At 38.0% G+C, this 12,828-nt stretch overlaps 1 protein-coding gene across 2 annotated transcripts in view; it reads right to left on the bottom strand.

Annotated features, from left to right (window-relative positions):
- Window positions 1-12,828, bottom strand: part of tln1 (talin 1) — a 124,102-nt gene that overhangs the window by 3,251 nt on the left and 108,023 nt on the right. For both annotated transcript variants that reach the window (XM_030148819.1, XM_030148820.1), the window contains one exon: window positions 11,037-11,219. In XM_030148819.1, coding sequence (XP_030004679.1) covers window positions 11,037-11,219 — 183 coding nt within the window. The remainder of the gene's footprint in view (window positions 1-11,036; window positions 11,220-12,828) is intronic.

Genomic DNA, 12,828 nt, shown 5'->3' with positions numbered 1-12,828 from the left:
ATGTTCACTTCACGCAGCGCTCACACACAAAACCATAACAGGGCTTTTTTTCTAGTTCTGTGCTTGGGAATATCTGTAAAAGGAAAGGCAGAGCTGCCTGCTGAACTGCACTCAAAGCCAAACATCGGTCTCATTGGGCAGCTCCGCTCCAACACAGAGCAGCGTTTTGTCCTTTTGCGGCTCTAGGGGCTGAAATCAGACTCTAAGGCCCAGTCGTCCAGACGAGTGAATCTACTGGTTTATCTTGGGCTGGAATGTTACTGTTAGTCTGCTCCTGACATGGGACATAACAGTCTGAGGCTCCCCTTCAACAGCTGGACAGCCACACATTACACTGGGGCTGTCACAGGGCTCAGAGCTATATAAAGAAAAGCAGACAAAATCTTTTTTTTGGGGGTTACAGCTCGGACGTGTACCCTTTTACACAGCTGAATAATGGGTTCACATTCTGCACGAGCGCCGACAGCTCTGACGCAGCGACGCTCCGCTCACACAAGCTGAGTTCCATCCATAACACGTGTTTTCAGCTCGTATCATAACTGAACAGGAGACTAAAGCTACGCACTAATCCCTCAACAACAGTTAATATCATCCACATCCACTGTATTCCAGTCAAGGCACTAGGGCTGTGTATGGGCAAGAATCTGGAGATACGATACAAATCACAGTACTAGGATCACGATACGATATATCATGATACTGTTAAAAAGGCAATTTTTTGTTTCTTTCTTTTTTTTATGATTATTTCCTTGAAGAATTGAATTCCAGCAGAAATCTGCACAAATACTGAACACATTTGTATTTGATCCCAACAGGATCTAATGTTCTATCACCAAATGTTCAAACTGTGTTCAAACTGAAATTGTGTTTTACAGACATTCCAGTTTCAGATCCTGTTCAAATGTTCAGATTCTATTAGTTCACAACTAACATCAGAACAGGATTTGACTTCAATCCCAACAAAGGAACCAACATTATTGAATAAAAGAGTGTGAAATAAGAAGAAATAAAATCTAAACAAAAAAGAAAAACTAAAATGAACCTCCACAATATCTGCATTTGAGTAAATACCTAAAACTATCCATACAGTACTTTTTAATATCGATACAGTATTGTGAAATGAAATATCGCAATATATTGCAGAACCGATATTTTCTTACAGCCCTATCCACATCCGCTGTATTCCAGTCAAGGCAGATGTTTTCACTGTAGCAGGGTTCTGACAGATTTCTACAGGTTACATTTAAGGCCTTTTTAAGACTATTTGGAAAAGAATGTCATGCCCATTTCAAGGTCATATTGACAAAAATTTATGACTCCTGGAATTTAGGAAAATGTCTTTATTTACTTGAATGCCTTAATTCCCACCGTTCCGAGTCATTTCTCACTGGGGGCTGCAACGTTAGTGATAACTGGTTCTTAATTTCAATATAAACTAGAAAAGCGTAGACCTCCGCCAAGGCAGATCAGCCCCCCCCCCCCCCCCCCCCCCCCATCACCACCGAAATACCAAAATGTAATCACTTGTTCCTTGTGCCAGTGTCAACATTTCCTGAAAATTTCATGAAAATGCATCCATAACTTTTTGAGTTATCGTGCTAACAGACAGACAAACAGACAAACCCTGATGAAAACATAAGCTCTGCTGTTACACTTGGTGGAGGTAAATATCAGGTTGGAACAGTTGGACTGAGTAGAGTAATATTATTTTCTTGGCAACTTGGACATTTCCCTGACACATTTAAACACAATACAGCCAACAGGTTTATGGCAACATAACTTAAAGGAGTTGTATGTAGGACTGTGGCCAAAACTGGTACTGCAATCACATTCAAAATACTGTAGAGCTTGGTAGCCCCCCCCCCCCCCCCCCCCCTCGGACTAGGGGTTGCCAGATCCAGCATGACCATCCACTACACAGGTGTCAAAAATGCGGCCCGGGGCCCAAATCCAGCCCACCATAGGGTCCAGTGTGGTCCTTGGGATGAATTTGTGAAACGCAAAAATTATACAAAGATATGAACAATCCTTTTAGTTCAGGTTCCATATTCAGAACAATTCAATCTGCAGTGGGCAGGATTCAGTCAAATGCTACTATAATAACATAGAAATAATGACAACTGCAAATGTTTCTTGGTGTTCAGGCACACTCCCACTGAGACAAAGATAAACATTTACCTGGAGTTGACCTGAGAACACCCGGTAATTTTCTTTTTTGTGTAAAGTTTTATTTTTCAACATGCATCACCTCTCTGTAAGTAGCTTTGGCTTGGCGTCTAACCTGGCAGAGTTAATATTAAAAAACAGGACCAATGGCCCTGTAGTTTACCGGCCAAATTAAAAGCTTTGGGAAATGTATCCAGATCCATTTATTCTCACCCAGTTCTGTGTATTTATTCTATTACAGAAATAGTCCATGTTTTGCTCATATTCCAATCAGATCTGTTAAAAATTCAAATTCCAACTTGATATCATTGATACAGATTTACTGGATCAATCCACTTCCTATCTGTTATAACGGGAAAATTTTTGAAAGTCGCACCAAATCCAGAATCAGATCTGGATCAAAATAATTGCAATACCTTGTGTTGACATCATCATAAAGAAGCTGTATACCAAGTTTGAAGTTAATCAGAACTGTATTTTCGGAGAAGAAGACGATTGAAATTTTTGTAATGGACGACAGACGACGACGCCGGACGCCACATGACGACAATAGCTTACGGCCCCGTTGGCCGGTACGCTAAAAATAATAGCTAGAACTGTAAGCAAGCACTTCAACTAAAATTCAAGCACTTTCCAGACCTTGAAAACACAACACTGAAATTCAAGCATTTTCAAGGATTTCAAGCACCTGTATGAACCCTGATTAATCACCATTTCAGAATTTTTGGTGATTTCTTTACCGCCTTTAAAGCCCAAAGGCCCATTAGTGCCTTGTATGTGAGCCTTCTGTACAGTCCTGTCGTCAGCTGGTACCTTAGCTTTACCACCCCCTGCTCCGTTCCAAACTGGAACTCAGGTATTCACACATTAAACAGAGTAAGTGGACTTTACTCAGCACACTGAATAATTACAGCCTTAAAAAGTATCGCTGCAAAGAGTGAAGAGAGCAAATGCTGCTGGTGGTGGTAATCATAGATCAGGGCTAATGTTTCCAGTTCTGGGTGCCATGGCTGGATCAGTGGATTGTTTCCAGAGGTCCTGTAGACATAAATGTATGGGAATTACTGAGGTGGCAGCTGCAAGCCCAGAAGAGGAGGAGATAAGCCAGTGCTGATTGGAACCGAGAATATGAGCCGGCCCAGGCAGGCTGATGTGCTCATGCAGACGGCCTTAAATATAGTATTTTTGGGCGGATGGGACAGCAGGACATACTTGTAGTTTCTGCTCTGTCTTGGGACCGACCGCATCAGTTACATATAAAAGGTCACAACAGAGCAGTCCCAACACCATTATTTCTGTCAGTGGCTTGAACGAGGCGCTTAACTTAAAGACTATGTTAAAAGCTTTACGTGGATCTGTTTATAATGTGAAAGTGCATTTTTTTCCAGTGTTTCATTTGTGATTTTTGAACTTGAAGTCAAAAAAGTAGGTGGTGTCAGTGACAACGGCTACCTGTACCCAAGACCCAAGAAAGAAAAAGTTTGGGCTTTTTTACATTAAATAATTGTCTTGATTGGAAACGATATAATGTAACACTGTTTTTTTAATGGAATGTCCTTTGTAGCGGACAGTGTTTTTTTTTAACCAAAGCTGTGAAACTCTTGCCCCTACAGAAGACAAAAATGCATCGCTGGGTCTCAGGATGCTATTTTCTAGTTTTGACTGAAATGTTCTTCTGCTAATACACCTGTTTATGTGCAGTTGTGTATACTGTGATTAAACTTTTTTTCCACAGTATTCCATTGGTGGCAGACATTTAACTGTGTGAACACGGCCTCCTTCCTTCAAACGGCACTGTTATTATATTTGCGCACACCAAAAACCTATTGATGTCCTCTTTGATCAAGGATTAGAAGTAGGCGTGTTTCTCCTTCTGAGCAGAATGTGGGTGTTCGTCTTCAGCACCCATGTCTACCAGAGAAGACCTTTGTGTCCTCAGCTAACAGTAAACAATGGACACAACCTGCAGCAAAAAAACCCAAATGAGACACTGTCGAATGTACAGGAGAGATTAAAGTCAGAATTCTGACTTTTTTCTCCAAATTCTGTATTTAATCTCCAAATTCTGACTTTTTTTCAGAATTCTGACTTTTTCTCTCAGAATTACGACTTTAATCTCCGAAACCTGACTTTTTTTTCCTGAATGCTGACTTTTTTCTCCGAATTCTGACTATAATTTCCAAATTCTGACTTTTTTCTCATAATAATGATAAAAAAATATATATATTGGACCTTATTTTTTTTCCCCAGTGGCTCTAATCCTCTTCTGTATGAATGTAATCTACGCATGTCCGATGTATGTACTGGAATGACATCACTATCATGTCTTAATCTGTCATACTCTATTGTGTTTGTATGAATCACTGGTGCAGACCCTATCCTTTTATATTCATGATGATACTGACGTGCATCCTCAAAACCCACAAGTATGCGTCAAACAAAGGGCTTGGCAGGTTGTCAGACAGGGTTTAAACCCCTCCCCTCATAACTTTCCAGTGTTGGAATGGGGGTGGGGTGTTGGTGGACTGTTGGACGGTTTATGCAGTGACTGGTCAGGTGGGGGAGGGGCTGAAAACAGGCAACACAAGGTGGTCATTGATAACAGATGTGAGAAACAAGAGATGTGATGTTAAAAAGATTAACGGTGCTTTATCTAGTCATCCTGTCTACTGTATATGTCAGGGTAGAGACTGCGATCTGGTAGGATCGGCGATTCTACCAGTAGAGACTCCGATCAGAGTCTCTGACCCTAACCCTAACCCTAACCCTAACCCGATCGGAGTTTCTACTGGCAGGATCGGAGTTTCTACCAGTAGAGACTCTGATCGGAGTTTCTACTGGTAGAAACTACGATCGGAGTCTCAACTGGTAGAATCGCCGATCCTACCAGATCGCAGTCTCTACCCTGATATATATATGATAATATTCAGTAACTTCTTGATTCTGTTATTCCCTCTGCCAAAGAGGTTGGTTTGTCTGTCTGTCCGTGTGCAAGATAACTCAAAAACTTCTGGACGGATTTGGATGAAAATTTCAGTAAATGTTGATACTGGCACAAGGAACAAATGATTAAATGTTGGTGGTGATTCGGGGGGGGCACTGATCTTCCTTGGTGGAGTTCTGTGCTCCCTGAGTGCTTTTCTAGTTTGTCAGTTTACTAGCTGAGTAGTTGGTGTTTCTATTCCAAATAAACCTGAACACCTCAAAGGATAAAATGCTTCTGCGTCTACATCTGATTTTTGATCGAAAAATTGTTTAATATTGATAAAGTGACTTTATTTTAGTTTCATTTGGTACAAATGTCTGGAGTTTAAATGTTTACTTAACCCATAAAGACCCAAACATCCAAAACTGACCAAAATATCTACTGATCTAAAATGTTTAAAAACTTCTGGACCACTAACCTCATTAATATGTCTTTTGATATGACCCATTTGGACATTCAGAGGCTCCGTAGTTACCATGGAAACACCGTCATCTTCTACAGCATTGATTCACCAGTCAAACCCATGGAGTTTGATCAATGAAAGTGGATGGAGATACTTGGTTTATGTTCAATTAATGATACCTTCACTGAAAAAGTTATTTTTTCTTCAGTTTTCTCTGTTTCTGATATCATAACCCTGAGCTTTTATGGACGTCTACATGATCAGTAAATTAAATAAAGGGAAAATACCTGATACACTGAAAAAACACTAAATACAACTGATATTATTGCAATGAATGGTGGAAAATCACTTAAGAGAGGTCAAATATAGAGAAAAATATATTTTGGAACTGCCACAAAAGTAGCCCTAGGTCTTTACGGAGTAAAAGAGGCAGAAGATGTAAAAGAATGTGAAAGAATGTGTCGTGAGTGTTTTATGTACTAGCAAATAGGGCTGTCAGAAAATATTGGTTCTGCAATATATTGCGATATTTCATTTCACAATACTGTATCGATATTAAAAAGTACTGTATGGATATTTTTAGGTATTTATTGAAATGCAGATATTGTGGAGGTTCATTTTTGTTTTTCTTTTTTGTTTATATTTTATTTATTATCCTTTAACACTCTTTTATTCAATAATATTCGTTCCTTTCTTGGGATTGAACTCAAATCCTGTTCTGATGTTAGTTGTGAACTAATAGAATATGAACATTTGAACAGAATCTGAAACTGGAATGTCCGTAAAACAGAATTTCAGTTTGAACACAGTTTGAACATTTGGTGATAGAACATTAGATCCTGTTGGGATCAAATAAAAATGTATTTAGTATTTGTGCAGATTTCTGCTGTAATTCAATTATTCAAGGAAATAATCATTAAAAAAAGAAAGAAACAAAAAAATTGCCTTTTTAACAGTATCATGATGTATCATGATATATCGTATCGTGATCCTAATATTGTGATTTGTATTGTATCGCCAGATTCTTGCCGATACACAGCCCTACTAGCAACCTCATTAAACATTTTATTAGTTCCATTATGGAGGATCCTGTATTTTTGGACCTTGCATCCTCAGGGTTAGGAGTCAGGACCTCTGCTCTTATTTTAAACTTTCTCCAACCTGTTAATAAATATCCCTTTAAACTATCCATTTAAAAAGCCTAAAGTGCAGCAGTAGATAAAAGACTACTTTTACCTGACCTAAATATAGCCCACACTAATCTGGATGTGGCAGCTGTACAGATCCTGGAACTCACCTGTAACCCTAAACACTCTGACTCCATCCATTTATAGATCACAACGTCCAGTGTGCTCCAGGACCAGACCCACTGCTGCAGTTGGACTAATGTTTTTGTTCCCTCAGCAGCAGCTCCTGCAGCTCTGGATCATCACTGACAGATGAGGATCACACTTGTCAGTATGTGTTTTGCTGGTATTAAATGTCAGTCTGACTAGGCAGGATTAGAAGGCTGACTTTGACCTTAACACCAGCTTTTCAGTCTCAACAACACGAAGTTCAAACTTAACTCAGTTGCCATGGTAATTTCAGCAGCAGTGAATGTGGTTTTTGTCACATTTTGTGGCAGGAGGAGCAGCTTTTATTAAAGTTAAATTGTTATTTATTGTTCGGTAGGGCTGTGTATCGGCAAGAATCTGGCGATACGATACAAATCAAAATACTAGGATCACGATACGATATATCATGATATATCACAATACTGTTAAAAGGAATTTAAAAAAAAAAAAATTTCCTGGAAGAGTTGACTTACACCAGACATATGCATAAACATTAGACACATTTTTATGTGATCAGAACAGGATCTAATGTTGTATCACAAATTTTTTCTAATTCTCCTAGTTTCCAAAGGAACTACCATCTGCCTCTCAGACAGTAAAAAGTGCTTCTAGAATGCTTCAAATAACCAATAAACAGTGTTAAATAATAAAAAATAAGATATAAACGATAAAGAAAAACAAAAAACAAAAATTAACCTCCGCTATATCTACATTTGAATAAATACCTAAAAATATCGATACAGTACTTTTTAATATCAATACAGTATTGTGAAATGAAATGCTGCGATATATTGCAGAACCGATATTTTCTGACAGCCCTATTGTTCAGACATTCAGCTGTAAATAAAATAAAGCCCTGTTTCTTTTTAATATGTAGCATATGCACACACAAGGGGGTGAGTTACTCAACTTCCCTATGAGTTCTTCTGAAGTTTGAGTAAAAGTAAAGATGACTGGATGTAAAAAAAAAAAAAACACATGAGAAGACAATGACATACAAGTCTTTTGTAAATGTACAACTAATAAACTGACCATCAACACAAGTCAGTTAACCCATATAGACCCAGGACTACTTTTGGGACAGTTCCCAAAAGATTTTTTTCTCTATATTTTAACCTTTCTGAAGTGATTTATCGCTATTTATTGTAATATTATCTTCTGTGTTTCAGTGAAAAACTGGTGCTTTCCTATATTTAATTCACTGAGCACGTAAATGTTTATAAAAGCTCAGATTAAAGGTGAGGGTTATCATATCAAGAACAGAAAACACTGAAGAAAAACTGACTTTTAAAGCAAAGTCTATCATTATCAGAACATAAACCCAGTGTGTCCATCCACTGTCATTGATCCAACTCCATGGGTTTGACTGGGGAATCAATGTTGTAGAAGATGACGGTGTTTCCATGGTAACTGCGGAGCCTCTGAATGTCCAAATATGGTCATATCTGATGATCGTGAAAAGATGAAGAACCTATTTTACACCAATTGTTGACATGTATTGATAGGATTAGTGGATCAACAGGTATTAAACAGTTTAGATCAGTAGATGGTTTTGGTCGACAGTGGATTTTTGGGTCTTTATGAGTTAAAACCCCTTTAACACGACATTTAAATTGAGAGGATAATAATGTAAAGTTAACTGAAATACTACACGTCTTTACATTCACATTTCTACTTGGATTAAATTGTCATATTTGAGTTTTTTTGTTTGTCTTATTATTTTGAAATGTAATAAACATCAGATTCCAGTGTGAATTAGTCATAGTCCTGACTGACCTGTATATATGTGTATATGTCACACATGGTCCTGTTCACCCATCTCTTCTGATATGCTTTCGTACATAGACCAGTTGTAATACGCCCCTCCCTAGTTTTGTTGGTACAGATGGATCTCCACTAATCAGTCTGGCTCACAGTCCCTCCTCCGACTACCATCATCACAGCTGTCTTCCATGTTTGTGTTTAATATAGTGACCCCCACCAGGTTGGAATTATGAGGAACGTCTCCCCATCTACAGCAGGGGGGTCAAACTCATGTTAGTTCAGGGGCCACATCCTCCCAATATGATCTGAAGTGGGCCGGACCAGTAAAATGATAACATAATAACCTACAAATAATGTCAACTCCAAACTTTTCACTATGTTTTAGAGTGAACAAAGTGAAATTACATGATGAAAATGTTTATACCTACAAACTATCCTTTTAAAAAAATTTGAATAATATAAACAACCATGAAAAAACTGGAATTTATTAAGACACGTAAGTGATATTTTAATAATATTCTGCCTCAGCTTCTTATTTACACATGTACATTACAACTTACAGATCACAGTGGATCTACAAATACACAAAACATTTAATAACAGGCAGAATATTATTAAAATTACACTTACTTCTCTTAAGAGATTTCATGTTGTTCATATTTCTTCACATCATTCTTATGTTATATTCTTTTTTTTAATCTTATTTTTAGTTTTTGTAATTCTATATTCACTCTATTCTTATCCTTCAGTACTGGTGTTTTGTTAATATTGTTGCACTGATTGGAGTAGCATCCCTAATTTCATGACAATAAAGGCTTTTCTATTCTATTGTATTTGTTGAAGTTTTTCCACATTTTTTGTGAAACAACAGTTTCTAAATGTAAACATTTTGTGCAATTTTACTTTCTTTTTTTTTACACTAAACAAAGAGATGAATTTGTAGTTGTTATTACTTATAGATTATTATGATAGTATTTTACTGATCTGACCCACTGGAGATCAGGTTGGACTGAATGTGGCCCCTGAACTTAAGTTATTGTTAATATCTTCATAATATTTTATTGTATTTCATAATTTCGTCCCATGGGCTGAATTTGATCCTTTGGTGGGCTGGTTTTGGCCCACGGGCTGTATGTTTGACACCCACGATCAAGAGCAGGGGTGTCAAACAGCGTCCCGGGGGCCAAATGCGTCCCCCCCAAAGGTTCCAATCTGGTCCATGGGATGAATTTACAAAGTGTATAAATTCCACAGTCCAGGCTGTGGAACTCATTTTAGTGTGGGTTCCACATCCAGACCAATCTGATCTACAGTCAAATAATAACAGCAGAAGAACCCACAAAAAAAAATGACTGCAGATTTACAACTGGGTTTGATGGGAAAAAAATAATATTACATTATGTCTGTAAATAATGACAACTTCAAATTTTTGTCTTTGTTTTAGTGCAAAAAATAACATTAAATTATGAAAATATTACAAACTCTCCTGTACCAATAAAATGTGAATAACCTGAATTAATGTGTCCAACCTGAAATGTCTGTATTAAATTCAGTCCAGTTTGAACTCTTTTCTTCCTGTTCCTCAGTGTTTAGTGTCTTTGTAGATCTGATCCAGAATGCACATGGACTAATGAGAAGTTGAAGTGTAATTTTGCTAAAATTGCACTTCTTTTTTTTTTTTTTTTTCTTCAGAAATTTCACTTTTTTCAGGTTATTCACATCTTTTTTGTTTGAATAGTTTATAAATGTATTTTCATAATTTAATGGGGGTTTCTTTGCACTAAAACAAAGACAAAAATTTGGAGTTGTCATTATTTATAGGTTATTCTGCTGTTATTTTACTGGTCCAGCCCACAGGAGATCAGGTCCCTGAAAGAACAGGAGTTTGAAAGCCCTGATCTAGAGCGATGTCAAAGTCCCATCAGTTCTGATATGACAAACAACAGACTTGAATCTGATTTCAGACCCTATATGGGAATGGTCCAGATGATAATTTTAAATCAGATTCTGTATTTTTTCTGCTTTTCATACTGTAAAGATGAAAACAAATCTGAGTTAAATGAGTAAACAAACCTCCATTCATCCACCTTTACCTGCAGACCATAGCCCAGACCTTCCATCAGACTGTTTAGACAACCTATGTTCAGCTCTGTTACTATAAAGCTTCAGTCCAGTGTTGTTTGAGCTGCTGCCACTGAACAAAAACCGTGTGAACAGGAAACAGAGCATCTTGACACCTTCTGTTTTTCTTCTTCCTTCTGCGCTTACATCAGTGACAGAGGTGACAAAGTTTCACTAAGTAAACATGGTGTCCCACTGTGCTAAACGAACTGTAGTATATGAAACAAACTTAATCTAAACATGGTGGTTCAGTGCTGACCTGGAGCCTCTTCATGGTCTGGGAGTCCTGGTCTGCCTTGACCTTGCAGGCCACCAGGAGCTGAGCGGTGGAGGCCGCCACCTGTTTGGCTGAAGAGATGAGCTTCTCCTCGCTGGCGTGGCCCTGCACCGCAGAGTTGGCTGCCTCACACAGGTTGTTAGTTGCTGCGGCAACCATTCGGGCCTGAGAAAAACCAAAAGCATTACCAGAAGGAGGGTTTCATCATCATCATCATCATCATCATCTTTATTTGCAGACTTGGGAGTCCATTTAAAAACAAACAAACAATAAACAAACGAATAAATTTAAAACACAGGTTAAAAATACAGACAAAACATCATCAATGTTCTAAAAGACAACTGTACCAGTGTCACCACAGGGATGACTGGTATCGCACTGAACTATGACTGGGATTTGTCAAAAGCCTAATGATGGAATTCTGAGAATCGTTCAATCGACAGATAAATTTGTACATTAAATTTCTCATAAGAGCCTGAAAAGTGTTCACTCCTGCATTGCAGAATAACTCACTTGCACTGGTCCATCCAGGTTTTTTTAACAGTATTCTCATGGAATCATTCTGTGCAACTGTGAGCTTCTGTAAGCTAGCCTTTTTAAACCTGGACCACAAGGGGGCAGTATAAAGGAGAGGACAATACGCTCTGAAGAGATTTTCTGTACACATTGAGAATTTTCTTGCCAACATATTAACCTGGGCATATAACCGACACTGCCTGTACATCATCAGACATTTGATCCGTAGTAAAGTGACCTAAATACTTTATTTTGGTGCTCACACTCAGCACCTGTCCTGACAGATAAAAATGAGGAAAGTTTAGGTCCACGTCCCCTTTTTGATTTGTCCCCCTTTTTAGTTTGATTCATGATCGGATAACATTGAGCCCGTTTACATCGGTGTGCCAAAATATTAGAACACTTGTCAAATCTTAAGACAGTGGTGGTTTATTTGTTCCCAGAGCCTGAATTTCCATTTTTTTGCCACTGCAAAAGGTAAAGGCAAAGGTACTGAGAATATTTCACCTACAAATTTATCAGTCCAGTCCTTTTTTTACATTTTACTCTAATATTTAGTGTGGCCCCCCTTGGCAACAATCACACTAGTGCATCTTTCTGAAACTGTGTCGATGTCTTTTCTGAGAGTTTCAACCCCAGTGTCATTCCACGCCCTCAGAAGCTCATTCCACAGAGTTTCCTTAGAGTTTCCACAGACTGTTGCCAAGGGGGGCCACACTAAATATTAGAGTAAAATGTAAAAAAAAAAAAAGGACTAGACAGATAAATCTGTAGGTGAAATACTCTCAGTTCCTTTGCCTTTACCTTTTGCAAAGGCAATAAAGTGAAATTCAGACTCTGGGAACAAATACACCACCAGTTTTTTAAGATTTGACAAGTGTTCTAATATTTTTTCACATGACTGTACATGACCATAAAAATCTGATTATTACAATAAAAATTGTAATAATCACATCTGACGAATTTACATGCACTTACGAAATGCAACAATAGAAAAGCCTTTAGATGGTCCAGTCCATTATCGGATTTCTTTCGGAGAACATATGTACATAGTGATGGTAGACTCAAACTTCCTGTTACTGTCTTCCACTCACTTTTGACCACGTAATTTCCGTTCGTTACGACTTTTAATTGTGTTTCAACATATGCAGGTGTAAAAGAATGAAATAAATCAGAAAAACTGTATACATGCAGGAAGACAGCGGAATATTGGGGAAAAATCCAGGTGTATTAATCTGATTTTTCATAGTCAGATAAC

The sequence above is a fragment of the Sphaeramia orbicularis genome, chromosome 12, assembly GCF_902148855.1.
Source record: "Sphaeramia orbicularis chromosome 12, fSphaOr1.1, whole genome shotgun sequence".
NCBI classification, from domain to species: domain Eukaryota; kingdom Metazoa; phylum Chordata; class Actinopteri; order Kurtiformes; family Apogonidae; genus Sphaeramia; species Sphaeramia orbicularis.
The sequence above is the reverse complement of the archived record's forward strand: the minus strand, read 5'-3'. Positions and strand labels throughout refer to the sequence as shown.